At 32.8% G+C, this 26,934-nt stretch overlaps 1 protein-coding gene across 1 annotated transcript; it reads right to left on the bottom strand.

Annotated features, from left to right (window-relative positions):
• Positions 1-1,291: 1,291 nt before the first annotated feature.
• On the bottom strand, positions 1,292-24,082 carry LOC124543777 (5'-3' exonuclease PLD3-like). The gene is made up of 11 exons (XM_047122078.1): positions 23,846-24,082; positions 23,621-23,733; positions 23,177-23,341; positions 22,366-22,543; positions 22,155-22,289; positions 20,062-20,184; positions 19,444-19,512; positions 13,678-13,809; positions 3,232-3,371; positions 2,594-2,759; positions 1,292-1,910 (listed from the first exon to the last, which is right to left on the bottom strand). Exons 1-11 carry the CDS (start codon positions 23,891-23,893, stop codon positions 1,668-1,670), a joined length of 1,512 nt encoding a protein of 503 aa, XP_046978034.1. The 5' UTR covers positions 23,894-24,082; the 3' UTR covers positions 1,292-1,667.
• Between the last annotated feature and the right edge of the window lie 2,852 nt (positions 24,083-26,934).

Below are 26,934 nucleotides of genomic sequence, written 5' to 3'. Positions count from 1 at the left end.
TAAGTTTTAAGTTAAAGTAAACAAATGAATAACTTCCAACGTAATACCTTTAATATAAAAATATTATCGATACAAAAAATTCTGTTTAAAAAATGGTGAATTTTACAGACAGCTTTGATTTTCCAAAAAAAAATGAATCATCCTCAACATAATACAGTGTAGGTTTTATATTACATGAACTATTGTCTAGAGTGATCACTGAAACCTTTTTAATCGTGACAATAATTACTTAAACGTTTTGTAATCATAGTATATCAATGTTCTATCTGACTGAGAGTACAACGTTATGGAGGCGTTATTTATATGCACTTAGATATACCTCTACATAGATTATATAAAAATCTACACCAAACCACGAACGATCTGATCACACGTTTTGAGAAGGCACGCACGCATTGCGTTTCGTCACGGTTAAGTACAGGCCGTTTCACATCGAAAATACAACACACACTAACGATAAGGTTTTGAGTTCCACAACTTACATTCTATTAAGAAATATTCATGAAAATAATTCATTGACATTATTTACACGACGAGACTTAATATCAATAATTGGCAACAAACAATAGAAAGACGCGAAATATTCAAACTTGAATTTAATTTAACGAAGTACAAGTATTATTATTAGTAATATTTTTTCACAATATGATATTATTTAGGCAATTGAAACAACCCATAGTAAAAGACTCACCCATACAGCAAAAAGCCTTATGTGTACGTTTACTTATAAACAAACGCAACGCTCATAGACAATAATTTATTTATTAAGGTCAAGTTATTCCACTGCCGGGCTGGGTAAGTAACTTGTGGATTTTTTTGGATAGCTTAGGTGTAGACACATGCGACAGTAGTATGACAACATACAAAAAACTAACCGCTAGTTTTAATAGTAGGTATTGCAGGTACCAGTAAGTCACATACCCCCCACTTTAGGTTGGGAAAACAAAGAGTGTCGGCATATTGAAGTTGTACAACTTTTGTTTAATACTTATTGCTTTTTCAGCGTCTATGAGCGAAGATAACCACTTTATAAGTGGCCCGTTTGTTTTTTTTTAATCTCTTAACATTATTATTAAAATAAATATATTTATTAATTTAAGAAAGATGTTACCCTTCCTGTAAGTGCGTCTAGTGTTATAGTTGTGAACTGTTAGTTATAACATGGTAACTTAGTGTTTCGCGTCATATAATTTACATGACGTCATTTACTATTACTTCTAAGTGTCGAATTATTACGGAACACAAAATCGGCAGATTGTAAGATTTATTCATAGAATAAAAATCTTTGGCACGATTGCAACGATAACATCAAAGATCTTTTTTTTTGTAAAAATGGAAAATGCGTTTCGATAAACTTAAGACTATTACTACCTACCGACTCTCAAAGTATAGATTATTTGAAGGTGTATGTACATTGTGACAAAGTCACACCTCACGATTATAATATCTTCAATTTTTCGATTACATCATATACATATGTAAATATTTGTCAATATCGAACGATTAAATCTAAATCAAGGCAAATAATGCTTTAATAATAACCGTACAATCTAAACTAAGTTGATAAATTTTACTGAATGATATTACTCTCGTCAAAGATTACCTTATGCAATTTAGAATTCAAATGACTTCCTCGTAACCGATGGGACTGTTCAATTGGCGCGGCGCTATAAGGCGCGTAGAGGCACGGCGTAGGGCGAGGCCCAGTCGCGCTCGAACACGCCTTGCATGCGCGTGCGCAGGCGGCCGGCCGCTACGAGCGCGACGCCCGCCGTGTCCACGAAGTAGTCGCCGTACCAGTTGGACGTGCCCACGTAGGCGGCGCGCTCCGTCACCATGTACTTGTTGTGGTTGACGCGCGCGAACGGGATCTTGTCCTGCGCCGGCGTCGACGGCACGATGAAGCGCCGCTACGCCCAGACAAACACACTCATTAAGCCTCTCCTCTTTCTGTTGCCCCGAGCCCTCGGAAATTAAAGTCCAGTCCTTTTTTGTTACATACATTTTTTTAATTTTTATGGTATAGGTTGGCGGACGAGCATATAGGCCACCTGATGGTAAGTGGTCACCATCACCCATAGACAATGACGCTGTAAGAAATATTAACTATTCCTTACATCGTCAATGCGCCACCAACCTTGGGAACTAAGTTGTTATGTCCCTCGTGCCTGTAGTTACACTGGCTCACTCACCCTTCAAACCGGAACACAATAATACTGAGTACCGTTATTTATTATTTGGCGGTAGAATCACTGAGGAGTGGGTGGTACCTACCCAGACGGGCTTGCACAAAGCCCTACCACCAAGTAAATGCTACAACAACACTTGCCGGAGGTCGAAACCATCACACTATCTATTTCTCAATCAAGAACTATCAATTAATATTTCTACTATCAATTCAAAAGTCACACGATAACGTGGAGCGAAAGTAGCTTAAATCTTAAAAACAGTACTAAAAAGCGTTCAAATTTCAAATTTAAAAAAATCATGAAACAGAATTTCATGAGACTGCATGATTTTACCCATTCGGTCATAGTTCATGGCGACTGCATTACTATTGAATGTATATCTGTAGCAGTCCGGTGATACGTACCACTTGTATGTCGACGCGCGGGTAGGCGTTGGCGAGCGCGGCCAGCGAGGCGAGGTAGTGGTCCTCAGCGGGCTGTGAGTGCTTCCACCAACTGATCAACATGCGCACGCGCACGCGCGCCTCCAGCGCCGCGCGACGGATCGCGTCGTCAATCTTCGGCCAAAATCTGAAAAAGTTTATTTATTTATTTTATTTATTTAATATTTGGGAAACAAACAGATATAACATATAATCAAATGACATAATACAGTTTAGATATCAAATTATCCAGCGAAGTTTCCACCGATTGATAAAACATATAATGCACTCAAATATTTTAACACAATAAGAAAAATAAAAAAATATTTGACAATATTAAAGGTATATAGTTAAGTTAATTATTATTTAAAACACAAATCTGAAAAAGTTAAAACACTTAACATATTATATATGAAATAAGCTTTAAGGAATATCACAAAACTTCCTAGGAGATATTTTTACAGCACGTCAGAGTATCAAATAAGTATTCCATTTAAAAATGAGCGTCAAAATGTTCCCCATAGAAGTCGTTTGTCCCCAAATTATCACATATTTTTGCCTATGAGCACCTCAAAATCGAATCATTGAAATCCAATAAAGTCGTATAGTAAAGTTCATACTTGAGCTTGGGCGCATACTCCAGCGCCGGTCCGTAGTCCATGACAGCGATGTAGATGAACTCTTCGGCCGACTGGATGATGTTAACGATCGCATCGTCGTCATTGGTCCGTCCGTTAGGGCTCAAGGGAGGCGGTGAACTCTGCGTGAAAAAAGTAATTCATTAGTCATACTCCGGATTTATATTAGCATATAAATAACTAGATTTCGCGCGGGGCGTCTCTCATGTTTTAGGGGCAGGTCGTATGGTATAAAAATGCCTATATAGTTGTACGCTCTGCAAATTCAAAATAGTTAATCCCATTACAAAACCTTTGAATTTTAAGATTCTATTAAGCAAATTTATTAAGTCAACCAAGGATTGAAACGTATTAAACACTTGAATGGAAATCTCTGTTAAAAGAATTAACTACGCACACGAGAGACGGATGACCGTAAAGGCCGCTCAAACATGTACCAAATTTAGTTCAAATGCCCATTACCAACAAATATGTTACAGCAAATCTCGTCTCCAAAACTATATAATAGAGACCTACTCGGCGTCGCTGTCATAAATACCAATAAAACAGTTTGGATTCAAAAAAGTTTGTATTCGGAACATAGAACACAGAATAGTAAAAAAAAAATTATGGATATACAGGAAAACTATTTAAAACAATAAATACCACGTTAGCACGCACACATTCCTCGACAACAATTTGACGATAACGATCCGTGGAGTGGAGTGAGAATTCGCATTGTAACACGAAGCTACACTAGTCCTTCGATACGAATGTGGATTTATAAAATTGCCGAGTCGCCGTACGATTTTTCAGATTCAAGTCTCACAATACAGGGGTTTATTTCCATAATATAAACATACATATATCATAGATTGCGGGTTCAAAGCTAAACAAACACCAGTGAATTTTCACGTGCTTCATTTGAGTTTATAATTAATATCGTGCTCGGCGGTGAAGGAATACATCACGAGAAAACCCGCTTGTGTATAATTTCAATGAAATTCTGCCCCATGTGTATTCACTAACCCGCATTTGAGCAGCTTGGTGTAATATTCTCTTCTCCTCAAAGGAAGAAGAAGACTTAGCCCAACAGTAGCAAAATTAGAGGCTGTTACTCTATATGTACTATTGAGGAGAGGTTATTTTATATAATATTTAATTGAGTAAATTTAAATTATTAATATCGACAAGCATTAGCACGAGTGACTGACAATCGTATTTACAATATATCTTAGTGTGCGTGAGACGACTAACAATAAAGACAACACACACAAAACAAAATTATTTTGTTTGACTAGTTGAAGTTTAATTGAAAATTATTTAATTTAACACTAATCCAAAATACATGAAACTTGAAAGATGGAGCGAGTTTCGAAAGTTTTAGTAGGTATATAAAATTGTTGAGTTATTATATTCGTATTTTCCCCTGCCTTAAATTTAGACTGTTGACTATAATTGGACATTGTACCGCATTGGAGCAGCATGATAGTCTGAACTGCAAACCCCTCTTCTCAAGAACGAGAAGTGGAGACCGTAAAGCAGCAGTACCTACCTTTGCAGCAAAGTTCTCTTTTCATGTTATGTTTAAAGCTTATTGGAAGCAATCTACATTTGACACATCGGTTATATAATGACCTGGTCGGACAGCGTATTAGTAATTAGCGCCCGACCCAGATTCTCACGGGCGCAGTTATTTTTATATTATTAACTATATGTACATTTTCTTTATTAAAGAAAATAACGTGTTTAATTAAAACTTTGTATATCGCTTAGTGCTGACCGAAGTCTTCGCCTCATTTACGAATCACACTTAGGGAAGATAACTTAACTCGCTATTGCAAAGCAAAGTAACAGCCTGTACATTTTCCACTGCTGAGATAAGGCCTCCTCTTCCATTAAGGAGAGGGTTTTGGAACTAATTCCAGCATGCTGTTCCAATGCGGGTTGGCGGAATGCACATGTGGCTAATTTCGATGAAATTAGACACAGGTGCATCAAATCATCGGTTAAGATGCACGCGTTCTAACCACTGAGCCATCTCGGCTCTTTCTCATGGATAAGTATACAAATCAAATTTCGTTCTGATACATTCAACATTTTAGCGACGATATTTCCCTTCAACGCTCTACCAAAAACCTTGAAAATTTGTAGTTTATTTCAGACATAAGTCTGCTCGACACGTTTCATATACATATATTATAATTCGATTTTACATGTTTTTGTTTACAATTAATATTAACGTATACAGTATTAATATTACTTAATAGAAACAGAAAAACTACGCTATCGTGTCAATCAAACCGTTAGTGCGACCCGTCCCTAGGTATAATAGGTTTATGCGTCAGATGGCAAAGGTCATTCGCTAACCGATCGTTTAGCTTTTAACCGTATGCAAACAATTTCAACAAATATATCATTACATAGTATAAAACAAAGTCGCTCACCGCTGTCTGTCCCTATGTATGTTTAGATCTTTAAAATTACGCAACGAATTTCGACGCGGTTTTTTCATACTTGGTGGTAGAGGGCTTTATGCTAGCTAGTCTGAACAGGTACCACCCACTCATCAGATATTCTACCGCCAAATAACAGTACTCAGTATTGTTGTGTTCCGGTTTGAAGGGTGAGTGAGCCAGTGTAACTACAGGCACAAGGGACAAAACATCTTAGTTCCCAAGGTTGGTGGCACATTGACGATGTAAAGAATAGTTGATATTTCTTACAGCGTCATTGTCTATGGGTGATGGTGACCACTTACCATCTGCTTGTCCGCCAACCTATTCCATAAAAAAAATAGATAGAGTGATTCAATTCGAGACGAAGGGTTTTGTATATAATACATGGAAAATATAGTAAAGAAACACTGATAATTTTAGGAGTATCTAATGTGATGTCGTTAATAAACAAATTCTGTAGTATAATTGATACCAGTATTGCACCCGTGCGAAGCCGGGCGGTTAGCTAGCAAGTGTACATAAGTGGTGATGTCATTTATAGCAAAACCGTGACCCAGTCCGCTCTAATATAAACTTTATCAGACTCTTTCACTACGTCCTTGATAAATATTAAATTGAATTTCCAATACGAATACGCGCTGCGAGACAACTGCGAAATTACATATATATTAAAAACATATATTTACGTTATGTACTCTATTCCAGAGTCGAGATGGCCCAGTGGTTAGAACACGTGCATCTTAACCGATGAAAGCGGGTTCAAACCCAGGCAAGCACCGCTGTTTCATGTGCTTAATTTGTCTTTATAATTCATCTTGTGCTCAAGGGTGAAGGAAAACATCGTGAGAAAACCTGCATGTGACAAATTTCATAGAAATTCTACCACATGTGCATTCCACCAACCCGCATTGGAACAGCGTTGTGGAATATGTTCCAAACCTTCTCCTCAAAGGAAGAGGAGGCCTTTAGCCCAGCAGTGGGAATTTACAGGCTGTTTTTGTTGTTTGTTGATACTCTATTCCAACCATACCAGGAAAAAGGCAAATAAACATTATTTTATAATAAATTGACGCGAAATTATTGGTCGAGAGTATTATGGTATGGTATGAAATGGTAATCACTTTGGATTTGCGAAATATAACGTTTTGAACACGACGATACTGTTATCGGAATTTTGGAAGTACAATTAAAATGGAAATAAATAATTTAGTGTAATAGTGTTGTATTATAAGTAAAGATATTTATATTAATCATAAGCTCTTAGTAGTGCACAATATAGCCGAGTTATTAGCGAATCGCATGAAATACAATAATTTTAAGTTTTTTTTTATCGATTTTCCTACTAAAATTGGAATAGGAATATAAATAGCTACGTTATTGTGAATAAAAAAGCACGATAGTATTTTCATTAAAACAAATAATGCGACTGTACTTTTAAAAATTACTTACCTCGGATTTCTGTTCACTCTGTTATTTTTACACTTCTGTATTCATAGCCTTATACATTAAATATTGAAATCGAAAACAAAACCATAAATAAAATTACTAGCTAACCCACTCATCTCAAGGGGCCTCTTAAGCGTTGTAGCGAAAGGTACAACGTTATCTTGAAAACGTTCATTTCAAATGAAATGGCACAGTATGGCGATTCCATTCCATGACAAGATTCTGTTTATATGAATTTAGTCGCTGAATCACCTTTGCTAAATGGTTTGAATTTGTAATATTTATTGAAATTACACGATATAGTACGTTACACTTTGTAAATGTGAAACATAATCTGTTTTCTTATATTGCCATTTTTGACTTCACTATACTTAAAATCCCGATTCTCGTATATTGCCAAAATCTCAATGCTTCTATGAATATGTTTATATTTAAATGTAAGACTACAAAACGTCCTCTGAAATATATATGATATGTTTTTAACTGGCTATTACAACAGTCAAGTTAGTTTCATTGAAACACTTTTTAGTCAACAAAAAAAAGCAGACCTTTGTTAATAAACCATTTCATTTATAAACTGGGGTCACGAGATTCCTTTACAGTTGCTTTACAAAAATATTTACAATAATTGTCATGTTTATATTACACACACAATGAACATTTAAAACTTAACACCGAGCTTCCGACTCCTCAATGTCAATAAATCCTTTCTGGAGCAAGGTATTTTTTAACGTAATAATAAATTTACATTAAAATCATTCACAAATGAGGCATAATACATAATACAAGATTAAATAGAGTATAAAAAACATGGCGTTTAGTATTTCGGGGCACACCCTTAGATCCGGCCTAAATTTCAGAATATTGAAAACATTTCTTTGAATATTGACAATGAGCAATGAATACAAAGGAAAAAAAATACATACATGTCGTAATCAGTGGCGAACATTCAAGAAGTAGTACCTACGCTACGTAAGTCAACTTGTTAAATGTATTTAGAACGCAGAAGTGACACGTTATATCCTATGCTGCAGGATTACATCAGAAACTTATCTGCGAACTTCTAAAGAACTAATTGGAAACTGATCAGGTCTCTACTGGAGTTTAAATGGATTCAAACTGACTCGGAAAAGCGCAAGTTTATTCAAAAGTAATTTAGTTCTTCTTTGTAATAACATGCAGTGAAATTTCTTAAACACATACTTGAATAAATGCATCCACTGGTGAAGGAAAATTTGGTGCATTATACACCCGAAAATCTTGAACTTATTTTACTGCATGTATTCTATTACTTATGATTTGCTTAAGAGCTATTTATATAGCTATTAATTTTGATTTGTATGTACACAAATTATTGAGGCTTTATTGATATAAATTTATTTTATATCTTCAAATAATTTGAGTAATAAAGTTTCTAATTTCTTTAAATAAATATAATAAGCATATAGAAGAATCTTAACACATTATACACATTACTTATAAAATAAGACGTCTAAATTTTTTATAGAAGACTGAAATTATAATTAAATGAAGATATTATTTTTTCTTCGCTAGAGAAAGTTTACGTGAAAAATACATTTCTATATAAACTTCATTATTTATTTAGACCAAGAAAGGCATGAAGTAAATGAACCCTCTGACTGAAACCACCGCCCTAGGGATCTAAAATTTTATATCTTGCGAACATACATACATACTTAGTATGGATGTTTGACTTTTAAATAACTAACCAGTAAATGGTAGGTACCATTTACTTCAGGAAAACATATACATACATATAGTACGTATTTATCACATCACTATACTATAAATGAAATTTTATTTTAGAAAAAATTAATTAATATAAGAGATTACATTAATTAGGTGCCGGCGAGATTTAAACATTTACGTAATGTTATTAGTTAGCTTGATAGCTCTGTAACCCTAACGCCATCGTACTGTTAATTAAATCAATCATTAAAAAAAAAATGAAATATACATCATCTGTAGTCGGAGCATTCCTATCAATAATATGCTCGATTTTATTAATAACAGTTTGGGTTATGAATCCGAAATGGCGAAGTCTGCATAACTTCATCGCCGTCAACCAAATTGCAATCGGAAGTTTGCATTTGATTTCGGTAAATTTACCGGAAATACTCGAAGATACATCGTATTACGACGCTGAGAGCTTTAGTGTTTTAATGAACGGCTATTTGTTCCTGGCTTCGATGTGTTGGTCCCTGTCCTCGATCCTACTCGCTTACTTGAGACTCGTCTTAGTTTACACGGGTAAAATAAGTTATGGAAAACGCAAAGCCGTCATCTTCAGCTACGGTGTTCTCGCTGTGATAAAGTTCATTAGTGATTATCTCATACCGTTGTTATATGAACTTGAAAATTTTGATCAACTCATCGGTCCGAGATTTATGACCGTATTCGTATTTATGATGGTGAATTTATATTTATTCGTTCAAGTTGTCATCGCGGTGATACCTCGTGGCCGTACGGTCACAAGGAAGGGAAGGAGAGTATCGTCGTTGATTGGCGTCGCTGTTCTCTGTGATATGATCACGACTGTTTATTTTTTTAATTTTTTAACGTTAGATATTTTGAACTTCACCGAGTACTTATTCGACTTTAGATTAATAATGCATACATTTATCGTCCTATTTAATAGAACATCGAAAGATTATTGGAAAAAACTTTTGAAACAAAGAAAAATACGTACACTGACCCAAACTCTTTAATCATTTAGTAAAATGTGATATTAAAATTATGATCACATACATTCTTTGAAAAGTGAAACCTTAGATATGAAACAAAAGGCAGATGGAACGCTTGGAACATTAAAGTGAAGCAAGAAAGCATATTGAATTCAAAAGTGTATCCTATCAATGTGATAAAATATCTGTATTGAAGAAAAAACTGTACCTCTTTTAAAGCATGTGTGCATGCAAAACATTAAAAGTATACGCCATACTTGCAAAGACAACACGTGTTATGTCAAATTTAAAAATCAATGTTCCTTTTATATCTTTTACAGCCAACCAAATTTTGAAACAGCAATGTCTAACCGTCACTATAGTTTTCCTATAGTTTTAATAATGTAAATGTTTAATAATACTTTATCATTTGCAATTTATTACGGCCGATAGGCGACCACTAGTACCACATGTGTGTTCAACAAAGCCACAAGTTAAAACCTAAATAAATATTAAGATGTTAGTCATATCATCTTAAACTATTCCTTTTCTCTTTGTTGTGTTTTGTTTTATTTTTTTAATTTATGTGATATTTTTTCTTGTGTAATATAATGGTATTTTCATGAAATGTGAATAATAAACACAGAAATTAATTTTCACTTGAATTCAAATCAAAAGTTACAAAATGTTTCGAAAAAAAAAAGAAAATCAAAGGTGATATTACGCCATACATATTATGTAATGATTATTTCATTGTGAACTAAACATCAACTAGTAACATAAAAAAGGTAGGTGACACCGATAACGGTCACCATGATTGAGTACTTTAATAAATGGTTGTAAGGATTCCAAGGTTGTCTTGTCCTATATAACAACTGTTACAAAAAAATATTGATTTGAATTCCGTAGTGTAAATAAAACATTGATTATGAAACAAATACTTTATTTCATTGCACACCTTTGCATAAAAACGTCACAAAGCGTCTTTGCGTGTCGTCCCACTGTTAGCGGAGAGGAAAACTCAATTAGCGAACTGTACGAATTAAGATCGCCATTTGTTAATTAAATATGTGTTAACTAATTTATAGGCAATCTATTAAATTATGATGTGTACTTACCACAACTAATGTAGTGCACGAACGTGTGGGTAAACAGAATTGAGTGGATTTAGCACTCCCTAAAAGGCTATTTGACTGGTTTTTAAAATCCGTTTTATATTATTTAGTAGAGGTTAAGGAACCCAGTAAAAGTTGATTTTTTTTAATTCTTGTACATATTTGCCGGAAAATATCATATTAAAAATTCCATATTTAAATAACGCGCGAAAATGCTACTTGAACAATATGGCGCTGCAATGGGGACGGTGACGTCACTTTGCTGTATTTTAATCTGTCGTACATATAGTAGAAAAGCAAGGTTGACAAGAAAGTGACTTCATCATAAGCCCGGCCAATCAGGAGCGTTTTGTGTCACGTGACAAACGTTTGAACAAATGCATTTTTATTTATTGATTTTTGAATAAATTAAGTATTATTTTCAAGTTTCGTTAGTAAATAACCATTTTTAAACTCATAATATACCCTGATTACAATAATTCACAATTTAATTTTTCGCATTGTCAAATATCCTATTCCTATATTGTTTATTCAATAGTACAGCAAGTTCACGTCACAATCGGAAAGAGTTTAGGCATTGGTCCAACGTCTTTACTTGCTTTTAATACAAAACTTTCAAACACAGTGCTTATAATTTAACTACTTATACACATATATAAACAGAACTAATGGAAAACTAGATTTGAGTTATTCCTTTCATACAGATGAATTTTTATGTACAGATAAAAAAAAATATCAATCACTAAATAATTACGGCCGAATAGACAACCTCATTTATTTTTAAGTCGGCTAAAACAGTTTCTGTACTTTTTTACCTCAAATATAATTATAGAGTGAATTTTATTGATGTTTGTATCGCGTGAACATTATTAAGTACTATACGTTTAGAGATTATTAGTTCAATGGAGAAATACTTGCACACATTAATTATACAAAACGTGAATGACTTTCATAGAACCGAATTGCCTTTGGAAATACAAAAGCAATGCTGGACAAACAAAAATCAATCATTGACTGGACGTTTGAAACTGTTCTATTAATGATATTGTTAATTTGTATTATTAGTCGTATATTATTTAAATGAAGACAATTCAGAAGAACTGGATAAAGAGTCGAGATGGCCCAGTGGTTAGAACGCGTGCATCTTAACCGATGATTGCGGGTTCAAGCACAAGTGAATATTAATGTGCTCAGTTTGTGTTTATAATTCATCTCGTGCTTGGCGGTGAAGGAAAACATCGTGAGGAAACCTGCACCTATTTTCATCGCAAGTCTGCCACATGTGTATTCCACCAACCCGCATTAGAACAGCATGGTGGAATATGTTCCAAACCTTCTCCTAAAAGTGAGAAAAGGGTATAACCCAGCAGTGGGAAATGTACAGGCTGTTGTTGTTGTTTGGATAAATATTATTTTGTGAGAATTTTATATTATCATTTTTATAGGATAATATTATAATTATTTATACATATTTAGTATCCAATTACAACAAGTTAGATCCTCGACAATGGTAAAGTCAAAGCTAAATTTTATTCAACTCCGCGGGAACGCCAAGTTTAATAAAGGCCAAGTTATAAAGGGACTGACATTTTGCAATAATAAATTCTTTATATCCTATCAAATAATACGCAATGAACAATACTCTCTGAAAATATTGTGAAATAAAATCGACGGCTTATAGCTCATATAACAAACGTTATGGCTTTATGTTGAAGGCACATCCGTTGTCTTCCTAATAAAATATTAAAATATTACTAAAGTGAAGAGTGTTATCTGTTAGTTGTGACGTACTCGTATAGATATCTATCAAGGTTATGACTGTTAAGGCAAAATACAGGAAAATTAGGAAAATGTTTTTTTTTTTTTAATTCTATTTTACCATACCAAACAAATAACAAACGTTGAACTCTTTAATTGCTTTTTTCATTTAATGTTTAAATTATAAACATTTATATACAAGTACGTGGACGATAAAATAGACCAACTGACAGTAAGTGACCACCTATACCTATAGACAATGGCGCTTTAAGAAATACTAATCATTCCTTACCGCCAATACGGCACAAACACAAATGCCTGTCACTGGCTCAGTGACCATTTGAACCGGAACACAATACAAGTTATTGCATATTATATATAAGTGGATGGTATATATTTATAATACAACAATCTTCCACTTAACTTCTTATATCCACTTTAATATTGCTTCCAAAGTTCGAATAACAGCGTCGTCGACATACAAAACGCCATTCATCTTTTTAAAAGTTAAATTAATATCATAGACAACTCAAGCTCTCTACCAATCATATCGCGTCAGTTCGATATCAAATGTTGCTTATTGGGCTTTTGTCCTTTAGGTCTGAATAGGTTTTATGTCTTTGCACAACGAAATATTAGTTTATCGACGATTTTTCTTAGTACAATCTCAAGTATATATAATTTTGTTTTAATAATAAACTCATGTTATTTTATTTATTATTACAGCACCACCCACCTCATATTCTATGAGCTATTCTAACCTACACCGATGGTAGCCTAGAAGAGATCGCTATGTAGCGATAAGGTCACCAAAATTGTACGCCTATTCTGTTAAGGCCAATCTATTTATCATTTAATTTTATTTTTCTGTATGGTAAACAAATATATTTAATTAAATCATGTTAAATGACAATTTTTATTCGTAAATACTTTAATAAAGTAGAACTTGGTTTACGTTATAATAAAGTTTCAATAATAAATACTTACGGTTATGTAAGCTCCGAATGTACTGTTTCCATCAGATATGTTGATTGGATGCTGCATGTTGATGTCCGTGCTGAGCTCTGACGGCCAGCTGTCCGGTACGACTGCGTCCGGCGCGCCCAGACTCCAATACACCTTAACAAAATAATACCCGGCTCATTTAAAAAGGCTACACATTCTCTATACATAAAGGTATTTTTAAGCATACAAGATACAGCCATGTAACCATAATAGGATATTATGATGATGTAATTTATTACATACTAGAGGTGCCCGAGACTTTGAGCGCGTTTGTATTTGACAAAAAGATTTTTTTATAGTATAGGTTGGCGGACGAGCATATGGGCCACCTGATGGTAAGTGGTCACCATCACCCATAACAATGACGCTGTAAGAAATATTAACTATTCTTTACATCGCCAATGTGCCACCAACCTTGGGAACTAAGATGTTATGTCAATTGTGCCTGTAGTTACACTGGCTCACTCACCCTTCAAACTGGAATACAACCATACTGAGTACTGTTATTGGGCGGAAGAATAACTGATGATGGGTGGTACCTACCCAGACGGGCTAGCACAAAGCCCTACCACCACAGATTAGCCGGAACAAACAGATGCAGAGACAATAATTGAAAAAATATTATTTTGTATATTCGCTTATTTTAACTGAACACACAGATACTAAAATATATCTTCCATTTTTTGTTACAAACAGCCTTCTGCCTAAAACACCCTGTTACACATCATCCAACATTTTTTAATCAAATATTTAATTTAGATTCAAGAATTTGTGTGCAATAAATAAATGTACAAATAAATATAAACGTCGAACTATTTCAAGTAAATTATTGATCTACTATCAGATGTAAAATAAAATTCATCAAAAAGTAACAATGCATAATTCAATTATTACGTCATCAATCTATACTAGTATTATAAATGCGTTACTCTACACAGCCAAACACTAAATCGAATATTATGAAATTTGATACAAAGAAAGCTTAAACCCCAACGAAGGATGAGACTACTTTTTATACCAAACACCAACCCGGGCGTAATTAGACTGAATAAAAACAATAACTTTCCCTAGAAGCAACTATTTAAAAGCATTTGAAATATATATATACCTGAAATATCTGATACAGTTGGGAGACTAAGCTGTTAAATTCAACCAGAACTTCACAATGCACAACTTTAGAGGAGTTAGGGACTCGTGCCTTGATTGATTGAACGTCTTACAGAACTACGTTGCAGAGGTGTAGACTACTATTTGGATTATACTAAGTTTTGATACTTTAATAGAATACAAGTAGTGACGACTTTAATTTACGGATTCAGTTTGAATAAATATTAATTAATTGATTACCTTAATTTGCTCTTCTCGATTTAAAATTTAATTAAAAAATTCCTTCTACCTTCGCCAAAAATGACGAGAACTATACATATGTTCTGCCTTCGTTATAAGTCACCGGGGACCAGCTGGGATCCCTTCATGTATTTTTAAGAAATGTCAAAAGGGCAAAAAAAAAAATTTTATCTCGTTACATTCGCCGAAATATATTTTGACATCCATGTTATTAACAGACAAACAACAACAACAACAGCCTGTAAATTCCCACTGCTGGGCTAAAGGCCTCCTCTCCCTTTGAGGAGAAGGTTTGGAATATATTCCACCACGCTGTTCCAATGCGGGTTGGTGGAATACACATGTGGCAGAATTTCTATGAAATTTGTCACATGCAGGTTTCCTCACGATGTTTTCCTTCACCGCTGAGCACGAGATGAACTATAAAGACAAATTAAGCACATGAATCAGCGGTGCTTGCCTGGGTTTGAACCCGCAATCATCGGTTAAGATGCACGCGTTCTAACCACTGGGCCATCTCGACTCATATGTTATTAACATCGGGCTCTATACATATATCAGATTATTTCGTCAATGTCATGTGCGAAAGGTAATATGAAAATTTATTAATATATATAATAGGACCAATAAACGGAATGCCAATTGACAGAAAAACGCAAGTATAAAATTAAAATTAGCGCTCTACGATAAAGTATCTAGTTGAATGTTTATGCAAGTCGATTACCTAAATGTGAGTTTGCATGTCCTGCAATTACATTAGTATAAATCGTATAATCGGCCCGAGTTTCGTTCGTGCAGACAAATGCAACAATATTCAACCTATAAAACAAATAACAAAGAACAATCCGTGAACATATAACACGTAAAGATGGAAAATTGACGCACTTATTATACAATTAGCTGTGCCCGCGACCTTGTACGCGTTTGAAAATAACAAAAAAATGATATTGTAGTCTAATTTACTCCTTATTATATCAGTTATCTGCCATTGAAAGACCCGTCAAAATCGGTCCAGCGTTCCGTAACAAACAGATAGACAGGCAGACAAAAATTGTAAAAAAATGTCGTGAATTGTGAATTGAGTAAAAAAGACCTATTTTACTATGACAGTATATTAATTTTATTAGAAACAGCATAAAATTAACTTATAGCATTCAAAATGTATTTTGCCTCAAAAATGCGCGCTATTTTTTAAATATTTTATTAACATTTTTGATAGTTCGTTAAAAGATATCCGCAGTAAGTTTAATGAGGTCAATAATGATGCGACAGTCACGTGCAAGTCCGTACCAGCTAACTTTGACAGGGAATGTAAAATTAAATCGTTTTTTAGTCACGAAGCAACTATTACTGTACAGTTTATATACCATTTCTCCGGTATAATTAATCCTCGTAGTCAATTTAAGACTATATTGAAGGTATTTCCAAGAAAGTCTTTAACTCCCCACTTAGAAGTTTTATTAATAATATGCACCTACTCTAATACTTTGGAAGCCTTATGTAATTCAAAACTCAAAGTTCAAATAGCTTGTCGTTTTCCAATACATATATTAACCTGCTTTTTCTACGCACGTGTTTGAATGTGTGTGAAATCCAGAACATAATTATATTATTTCTATAATATGTTTAATGTGTATAAATCATGTACATCTCGATTCATAATCGAAAAAAGCGATAATCGACTTCACGAGTCCTTTCAATCGAATAATAATACAAATGCTTATTTGATCCTCCAGAAAAAACAACACTAACCCCTTAAATTACAATCAGAAAAAATACTCTACCTTTATTTGACAACGCTTATATTACTAAAACTTAATTTACTAAAGCAAGGTACACAGCGTACGCCTGATTATCGTGTCAAAATATGATATGCGACACTAACAATAACAATTCTAAATTGTTAGCTAACACATATCAAAATGGCATATCAATGTAAGTGGTTTGTCACCATTATACGAGTCGAGTTAATTTATCTAAAGGACTTTTAGAGCTAAAATTATAACATTTTAGCTCTAAAACCCAAGGCATTATTTCGTCGCAGTTTAATATGATATGATGAGATAATGTTTCGGATCTATTACAACGTACAATAACAGTCTTATGTATACGAACAGTGCTTACCGCACTTAACTATGTATAAGATTGTAAGGATTTCCACTCAGTGGTAATCATAAAGTAGAAAGATTTACAGAGCGACGGTGACGTCATCAGTTTGAAACGACGATTAATACTCATAAATATAAATAAGATAAAATTATCAAAAAACAAATACAAATACTACAAAAGTAAAACTTACGAACAAAATAATTCAAATGGAAATTTAAGCAACGTAAAACACCGTTTGCATAATTAGTTCAATAAACTGTAAAAACGGCAACGCGGCAAAAATGTCTCGACGCTAAGTTGCTGCTTTTGTGTTTGGTCTAAAAATTTCATAAATATATAATGACGTTTTCAGATTCAATTTATTTTAGTTTTTAATCTGTAATATAAAACATTAGACCAGAAAAAGTAAAAATAATTTCCAGGTTGCGGTTGGAAAATCGATCCTAGGGTCCTAGACTTCAGCCCCATAATGGGTTATTCCTGGTATTAGTTTATTACCGTACCTTATTTAACGCTTTCATTTTTATCGATGTTTTTTAAAATATAAATATTTAGTTAAAGTTATGTGGACATAAGCAGCGATAACGCACTACGTTACGCTATATTGAAGGTGGACGCTTAGCTTTATAGCTTAGAGGGTTCGTTAGCGAGCGTCGCTCTTGTAATTAGCACGCTTTGTGTCGAGACACGAGAACTCTTTAACGATGTACCATTTGAGAACGAAAATAACTTATTGCACGGAACCATTATGTTTTTGTACTAAATTAAATATCAATTAAAAAAAAAAACATTAATTATTCATTAAAAAATAATTACAACACGTAATGCTACCATAATATTGAAGTGAGTTTGATATATGGAAGAAAAAATTTTGAAAAACATTGCTAAACATTTGACGGAAATAAAATTGAGTTCCTATTCGTTGAGTTTTATATCTGATTGTAAAAACTCTGATATTGTAAGTTTAAATTTTATGTTTGATCCATATTTATTTTATAAATGTCAAAGTAACTCTGTCTGTCTGGTACTCTTTGACGACCTAACCGCTGAACCGAATTTGAAGAAATTTGGTAATTTGATATCAAACTTGAAACCCAAGAAAGGACATAGTCATACTTCTTTGACTAACCCATGAAAAAACCCTAAAACGCGAGCAAAAGCCGAGCGGACGACTACTAGTAATATATCTATATATAAATTACAAATAAAGCTTGGCGAACTGCATCGGGTCAATAAAGTCCACTCTGGTTTACGTATTAAGAAAACTTATATTCCCATGTTGGACCGCTGACTATTGGACATCAAGAGTGAGAAAAGAGATATCTCTTACCTATTCTCTGTTAATTTTTTTTTTATAGTATAGGTTTGCGGACGAGCATATGGACCACCTGATGTTAAGTGGACACCACCACCCATAGACAATGACGCTGTAAGAAATATTAACTATTCCTTACATCGTCAATGTGCCACCAACCTTGGGAACTAAGATGATATGTCCCTTGTGTCACACTGGCTCACTCACCCTTCAAACCGGAACACAACAATACTGAGTACTGTTATTTGGCGGTAGAATAACTGATTAGTGGAAAAAAACCGCCAGAGCTTTCTGACTGAGGTATTTAATAAAGTTAATTATACCCATCCGACTAAAAGAGCTGAATCCACGATAGCTCGACTACGGTACGAATTTTAGAAATGAACGCAACAAATGCAATTTCCTCACGATATTCTTCGAAGTCACTGCACATTAGACCAATACTACACGTATCAGCATTTTTATTTCATAATAAACAATTATCTATACATAACATTTATTCAATAACTAATAACTTAAAAGGGATACCGATACATAAATTCGGACGAATATTGTCAAATTATACTGAATCACTCATCCTTAGATGAGTAGCTAGTATCTAGAACGGGCAAAATTATATCTCGCATAATAATAGACAAATAATAATAATAAATAAATAAATATGAGACAACATCACATACATTACTCTGATCCCAATGTAAGTAGCTAAAACACTTGTGTTATGGAAAATCAGATGTAACGACGGTACCACAAACACCCAGACCCAAGACAACATAGAAAACTAATGATAATCTACATCGACTCGGACTGGAATCGAACCCGGGACCTCGGAGTGGCGTACCCATGACAACCGGTGTACATACCACTCGACCACGGAGGTCGTCAAATGAGTATTACATATGAAAACAGACTTCCTCATAGCTCTACCAGTATGTTTAAGTAGTTTAATTTTTTAATATAAAACATAAAAAACTTACATCAAATATCTTCGCCAAATCGGTCGCCAGACAGGAGCAGTTGTATGCTAAAACGCCCAGCTCCTTTACCTGCATGAAAGAATACGTTTTCTTTTAAAATAAATATGTATAATAAATCATAGACAAAAGACATTAAGTGTAATTTTATATATATAATTGGAGAAGATTTTGAAGGATCATAGACAATATTTTTATTTGTTTCTATTATGTTTATGAAAGGTTTAAGGTAAGATTATATGTACAAAAGCAATATTAATAAGTACTCCGACCACCTTGTAAGTAAATATTTAAATGAAATTTAAATTGTTTTTATCTTTAAGTGAACAGTGTAATGTTCTTGGAGAATTAACATCTTTAAATATTGGCGACACTTTTTTCTGCTCAGAAAATAAACTATAACAATGCAATCCCTCCCATTTTTCACGTGTAAAATTAATTATGGAGAAAGTTTAATATGAATAACAAAATTCCTACTGACACATTCAAAGTTTTTTAAAACATATTAGTACGATAATCTATTACAACAGAAACGTAATAAGTGTGCGAAAGAGATAGCATGAGGTTGATCGTCATTTGTAAATATTTAATGCAACGCTACTATAACAGTCAACAAGTGACCTGAGTGAGCGACCTCCAGTCCATGTTAGCGCTGCCGATGTAAAAGTGCTGACGGTCCACGATCCAGAACTTCGTGTGCAGAACTCCGCCGCCCAGCAGCTTTGAGAAGTTCAGACTCCTCACCTGCAACCATAGAAGTAGAAGTACCGTAGAAGTAAAGGAACCCAGTAAAAGTTGTGTTTTTTTATTTCCAGTACATATTTGCCGAAAAATATCACATTAAAAATTCATAAATTAAATAGCGCGCAAAAACGCTACTTGGAAAATATGACGCTGCAATAGGGTCGGTGACGTCACTTTCCTCTATTTTAATCTGTGGTACATATAGTAGAAAAGCAAAGTTTACAAGAAAATGACTTCATCGTAAGCCCGGCCAATCAAGAGCGTTTTGTGTCACGTGACAAACGTTTGAAAAAATGCATTTTTATTTATGGGTTTTTGAATAAATTAAGTATTATTTTCAACTTTCGTTAGTAAATAACCATTTTTAAACTCATATTATACACTGATTACAATAATTCACGATTTATTTTTCGCATTGTCAAATAGCCCATTGCATTACAGACGTTAAAAAAGTTTGTATATATTTTTACCGTCATCACAAAAAGACTTTTTTTTTTATTTGACATTTGTCAGTCGTAATTATAGAACTCGATAGTATAATCGACTCCTGTACCTTTTATTGTAACATATTATTAACCCTTAATGTTTGTGTTGTTCTAGGTTGAGGATTAACAAGGAAATTGCTACTACTATGCTAGTCTTCAAAATTTAATTGAGTTTGTTTGCTCAACTGTTCCGATCAATCTCTTTCGTGTCTTCTCCATCGTACGTGACATTGGCGAAATAATCTGTGCCCTGTCGGCACAACTAAAAGCCATTAAACTAAGAATTGAATTGAATTGACTCCTGTACTTTCATAAATGTCATTTATTCAAATGAGATTTATTTTTCCTAACATACTAAACTATATTTCGACACAAAAGATTAAACCGTCTATACCCATGTCTATGTGTGTGTGTCTTGTTCTTACACCACACACACAAATAACAAACAATGGGCCATATTTGTATTTAAACCAAATCATTGACTAATTTTCGTACAACGGGACATAAATAACTATGCCACGACATATTAACCATAGCATGCAACGCTATTGCTCCACTAACCAAGCGAATTATGAGAGTATGTCCCTTGCGCCTGTAGTAATAGCGAGTGAGCCAGTGAGGCAGCACTGCTGAGCCAAGATGAAAGAGAGATACATACCCAGAAAAGCTATCACAAGGACGATCAATTAAAATGTCCTTTGTTAATTAGATAATTTGTTAAACAAAATTATCAGACATTTTACTACAAATTAATATCATATCTCGACATCATACTTTTCTTAACTTAATATGGTTTTTTAAACACAACACAAACTACTTTCTTAAGAACGCGAGAACAAAGGAAATAATAGCAAAAAAACATATTTTTTTCTTAAGAATTGAAAACATCAGCTAAAGACTGAAGCTGCTATATACATGTATATTAACTAGTTCATTTTCTTTCAAGACTATTGTTAAATGAAATATATTTTACAAAGACCTTGAAACAATTGAAAACAGAGGAATTTGATTGAGCTCCACCATTCTGCTTTCAGCTTGACTATGAAGGTTTTATTTAATTATTTATATTAGAATAGTGAATACTTACGTATTTTTTATTGTCCTTTTTATATAAATTTATTAATTACTCTTGCTTTTGTAGCAGCGAGACAACTTTCATGATTTAAAATATTTTGTCAAAACACAAAGTATTTTAATTTAATTGTATACAAATAAAATGCATAATATGTAATGTACATAATATTAATATTCTTTACCATGGATTTAAAACTGGCAAAAACATAATAAGAAATTGTGTACTTTTAAAGCAATGGCAACACTATCTAATCAAAATCTTGACATTATCTTTTGTGAGTACAATGACACATAATCAACAGATTAAAAATGATATTCTATTAAATTTCCAAAACCTGTTCATTTTACTTATAATTAAGATTAAATTCAGAATTTTCTATATACTTCACATGATTTTAAATACAAACTCACCTGTGCTGCCTTTTTCTTAACTAAATATTCAGTATCTATATTAGGATTTGCCTTTGTGGGCCAGTTTTGAGCAATTTTTAAATCTATATTCCTCTTTGTACCAGCCGCAAGTAATGCTTGGAAAACTTGTTCACCCTAAAATAAATATTCAATTGTAATAGAGAAAAAAAATTATAACAAATATATTATATTATATAAACAGATGATATACCTCTATTGAAGAATTATAAGGATACTCTTCATTAAATCTAAGCGTCCAATACAAAGAGGCAATTTCTATTGACGTTTGAGCTTCATCTATCAAATCTAACCAAGCATTTTTAGTTGGCATATGAGTTGCATTTGGAGGATACATGTGACCTTCCGGTATACTCTCCACTAAAGATAACCTGAAAATATGTCATTTAAGTTTAATTTACTAAATAAACTTAATTACCAAAAACACTTAATCAACTTCTTAATTGTAATCTCAATAAAAGTTATGTATAGAATCCCAAAAATTAATTTAAGAATGCTTAAAAATAGAATAAGTATAACTATTAAATTTCAATGCTCTTTATCACAAAGAATTTAGGCCTATTCATTATTTAACTATATAGAAGGCTGTGAAATAAAAAATAAATGCATATAAATACAATCAAAACCCTCAAATGCTAAAATTAAATGATCATATTAAATATTTAAAATAATGTTATATATTCATCAAATCTAAATCATATTCATATCATTAATTTTATAAAAAATGCTAACCCTTATAGTCAGCATTTTTTATAAAATTTAAGGTAAACAATACTATTGCAACATAGCAATTACTTCAATAAAATATTGCTTTTTAATGTGAATTATAACAAATATTATTATTTCATTTTGCTACTTAATAATTTTCATACAAAAAATTATTTAAAAAAATTAACATTTGTAACAAAGAAAATGAGTTCCAATTATTAATTGTTAAAATGACCATGACACTAAAACTAAAATAATACTTATATTTAATTAGATATTCTAATTTAAATACTCACCTACATTCATCTGAGCAATGCAAATCAACGTGAGCAATGGTCGGCAACACATGTGCGATGTTTGGCTGATCGAGCAGTGGGACCAGTACAACTAGCACTATTAAAACTATCACTATTGACACCGGGATGCATGAGGGTCTGCACCATATACTTCGCTTCTTTCTTCTATTAAAAAAAAAATAACATACTCATACAACATAACTTCATACAAAAGTAACTATTTTTCTATAGTGATAAGAGATAGATTATTAATAACTTTCAAGATATATTACAATTGCGTAATTTTTTTTTAAAACACTACAATAGCAAAAGAGCATTCTCTAGCATCCAGTCATTGTTATTGCAAAAATTTAAATTCAATTCTTCCATTCAAATCTTTATTTGATGACTTTTTTTATTTATTTATAAAGTGTTTTAGTTAGCATTTTATTTATGTATACGTACTTATCGTTATAACTATTTCCATTTTCATCTCTCATCATGAATATCTGCTCCCACTGCTCCAACTCCTCATCAGATGACGACGCGTTCCCCACACTCCCTGATTCTAGCACAGTCTGAAACAATAAAAAAGTAATTTTTAACATTTATATAAACAATGGCCGATGTGTTTTTCTCTCAACAAAGAGAATTATTTATCCTATTTAATGTATTTTATTTATTACTTACTTTTATTTTATCTCTTATACCCTTAAAGGGAGAAATTAATATCACCATTGTTTACTTAATTCAAATTTTCTATAAAGTAAAAATAATAAACTTCGTGGTTAAGTTTTGTACTTTAATAATAAATAATAAGATCCTAAGCAACTCTACTTCTATTTATTTGTTTTTGTAAACTTCATCAATTTAAAACTTTGATGTTGACTCTGTCATTATCGAATTACGTTTAAGTTTTCGAAAACACTGACATTAAAGTATCAGCAAAATCGTAAAGAAAAATCGATATAGAGTAATCAAAAAATCGATAGCGTTACTACAAAAAAAAAAAAATATGCACAGGAAAGCTGTAATCAAATAAAATATGTAACATATTTTTAAATAATTAAAAAGACTAATTTCTTTAGATATCACAAAGATTTTAGAAATTAATAAGGAACTTTTCAAAAACAAAAAACATCGTTGACATTTAAACGTTGTATCTTGAAGCATTTATTTTTCAAAATGATCCAACACATTACTTCAGGTATTATTAATATAAATTCAACTAACAATTAGTATCACTCTATTAATTTTATATACTGTTAATTATAAATTGGATCGAAAGAAACGTATTACGACGAAAACTTCCGTATTTGAAACTTTAAAATTTGATTGACAACTTGTTGGGCGTTTACAAGAACGAAATACTTTACCGGTATTTTATAGTCATTCTTTTATTTTAAACTAATATTTTTGCCATCGGCTAAATGAAATAAAACAATCACTGTTAATTAAATATAACACCTCACTTAAAAAAATATTCTGTTGTATGAATACAAAATCAATTCGATTTGAACTAACCATTTTCGTCTCGTTGACCACTTCGCGGTCAGGAAGTTTGAACCATTAAATATTTTAAAAATATTTTGGCAATCGTCTTTTATAACACAACAAAACGTTGATAACTGCATTTTCCGTAAATCCTGATGTTCCTTTACCAGTCGTGTAAGCGCATTAGCAGCGAAAATAGTACTGCAAAATAGATGACGTCGACTACAACCGCATTGTTCACGTGTATTTTGAATACAATGTCAGTTTCTAACCGTAAAACTATGCAGGGCCAAAGTGATTTAAATACAGTAATTATTGTTGTACAGGCAATGGTATAATTTTGTTGAAACAGTTTGAATTAAATATAGAATTTTTTTCGTAATTGGTTTTTATATTGCAACATATAAGTTATATATAACATATTATTTTTATAGTATTCGTTAATGAAGGTCCTGAATAAATCCGTTCTATTGTTTGAATTTCGAATATTGTTTTAATTAGTCTTTTCCTTTGCGTACCTTACAGTCAAAAATGTACTTTTAATTTTTTTTATACAAAAATGTAATTCAAAGTAAAAGTAGAGTATCAAAAATTTAAATTAATTATGTCTTAATTAATGAGATTCAAATTATACAATGAGTAACGAGTACTGATAATTAAAAGTATATATTTTAAGTCGAATAAAAAAAATAATAAGTATACTAACCTTTTACGTCAAAAAATAGCGAGAATAACAATTATTACAAAGAAGTAGTATCTCACAAGAGCCCATTATTTTGACACTGGTCGTCGTAGTGCTAGTTCATAATATCTACAAAATAACCTAAACCCTAAATACACTCGTATTACAAAAGTTTGAGGCTTCCAAAGTTATAACTACGAAACTTAGAAACCAAAGATCAATTTGAATTCACAATGTTCACTTTGCACAATCAATGTTCTAGTCCACAATTAATGGTTGCTGCCTCCTGTATTTATAAAGTGATCGAAAATAAAAATGTTGTCGTGAATGTTGAGCTTATTTAATTTGGATATATTTTTTAGAAAAACAAAAAATATAATCATACAAACATCGAATGCTTTCGTACTTTAAAAAAAAGTGTGGGGAAAGCACAGCATTCACTTCATGGGATTATGAAGTACCTATAGGGAACATACAAATATTATATTTATGAAAATGTTGCTATTAAAATGTTAAAAAAGTCTAAAAGAAGGCTTACTGCAAGGTTTATATTTATATAATGTTGTTTTCTTAACAATAATTAAGAATTAAAAGTAACGTGAAACGGAACGGATCTTCAAAGCACTAAAAAGCGTTCAGTGACGTCACTCCTGTTACGACTACTTATTTGAGGTTATAGTTGTAAAAAAGTGAACACTGAAACGAAAATTAATTGCATTTTGTGAATAAAAATACAAGTTGAATTTGTCAAAGCAGACTCCAGATTCCTCTTCACAGTTCTAAACCACATTTTTCTCAGTTTTGTGTCAGAAGGTCCAGGGCTACAACAATTTATTTGAAAAAAATGTTCAAGTAGATGAACATATTAGCACAAAACTTACGTAAACACGCGTTTTTTTTCGGAGTATCCCTAGTTGGTTTTAAAATTTTACATAATAATGTAGAGGTCGATAAAAAATGCTTAAGTATGAAAGTTAGTAAGGACAAGTTCCGTTTTCGCGTTAAAATTCAAATTGACATTTTGCAACCGCATTTTTTGGCGTAAATTACAGTGTTTTAATTTTTTAATATACTAATAGGGAGTTCTTTAAAATAAACACAAAAATAAAAATATCGCCTGTTCCCTATTAAAACGCAAAGGCTACACTTGAGTAGAAAGCTGGCAACGGTACAGAGCTAAGCTGGCAAACCATATGTCAGCAGCCCAGAGAGAGGAACGCTATATTAGAATCTATAGAAAAACTTTGAAATATCAAGTCTAACAGCTAACGACTCCCCATGCTTCTCAGTCCATAGGTGTAATACGTACGCTAGAAGATCACCAACAGACCGTTTTCCGTACAATGAGCTAGCGATCCTTCCGGATTCCTGAGTGGTGGTAGCAAAGTTTGGCAGAAATTGTTTGCATAGACTTAGTTCCATCCTCAACAAGATATCACCAGCAACAGAAGCTATTTCACTATCTAATCGCGCATACCGTCCCAGTCTGCCGAATTATAGTGAAAAACGCGACGGTCGCAGCAGCTTAACCTGTGGGACTTTGGCAGATATCAGACAAAGATCCAATAAAACAAAGAGGAGCTTGAACCACAATCTGATAACC

The sequence above is a fragment of the Vanessa cardui genome, chromosome 3 (genome assembly GCF_905220365.1).
Source record: "Vanessa cardui chromosome 3, ilVanCard2.1, whole genome shotgun sequence".
Classification (NCBI taxonomy): Eukaryota; Metazoa; Arthropoda; class Insecta; order Lepidoptera; family Nymphalidae; genus Vanessa; species Vanessa cardui.
This window is presented reverse-complemented; position numbering and strand designations above follow the sequence as displayed.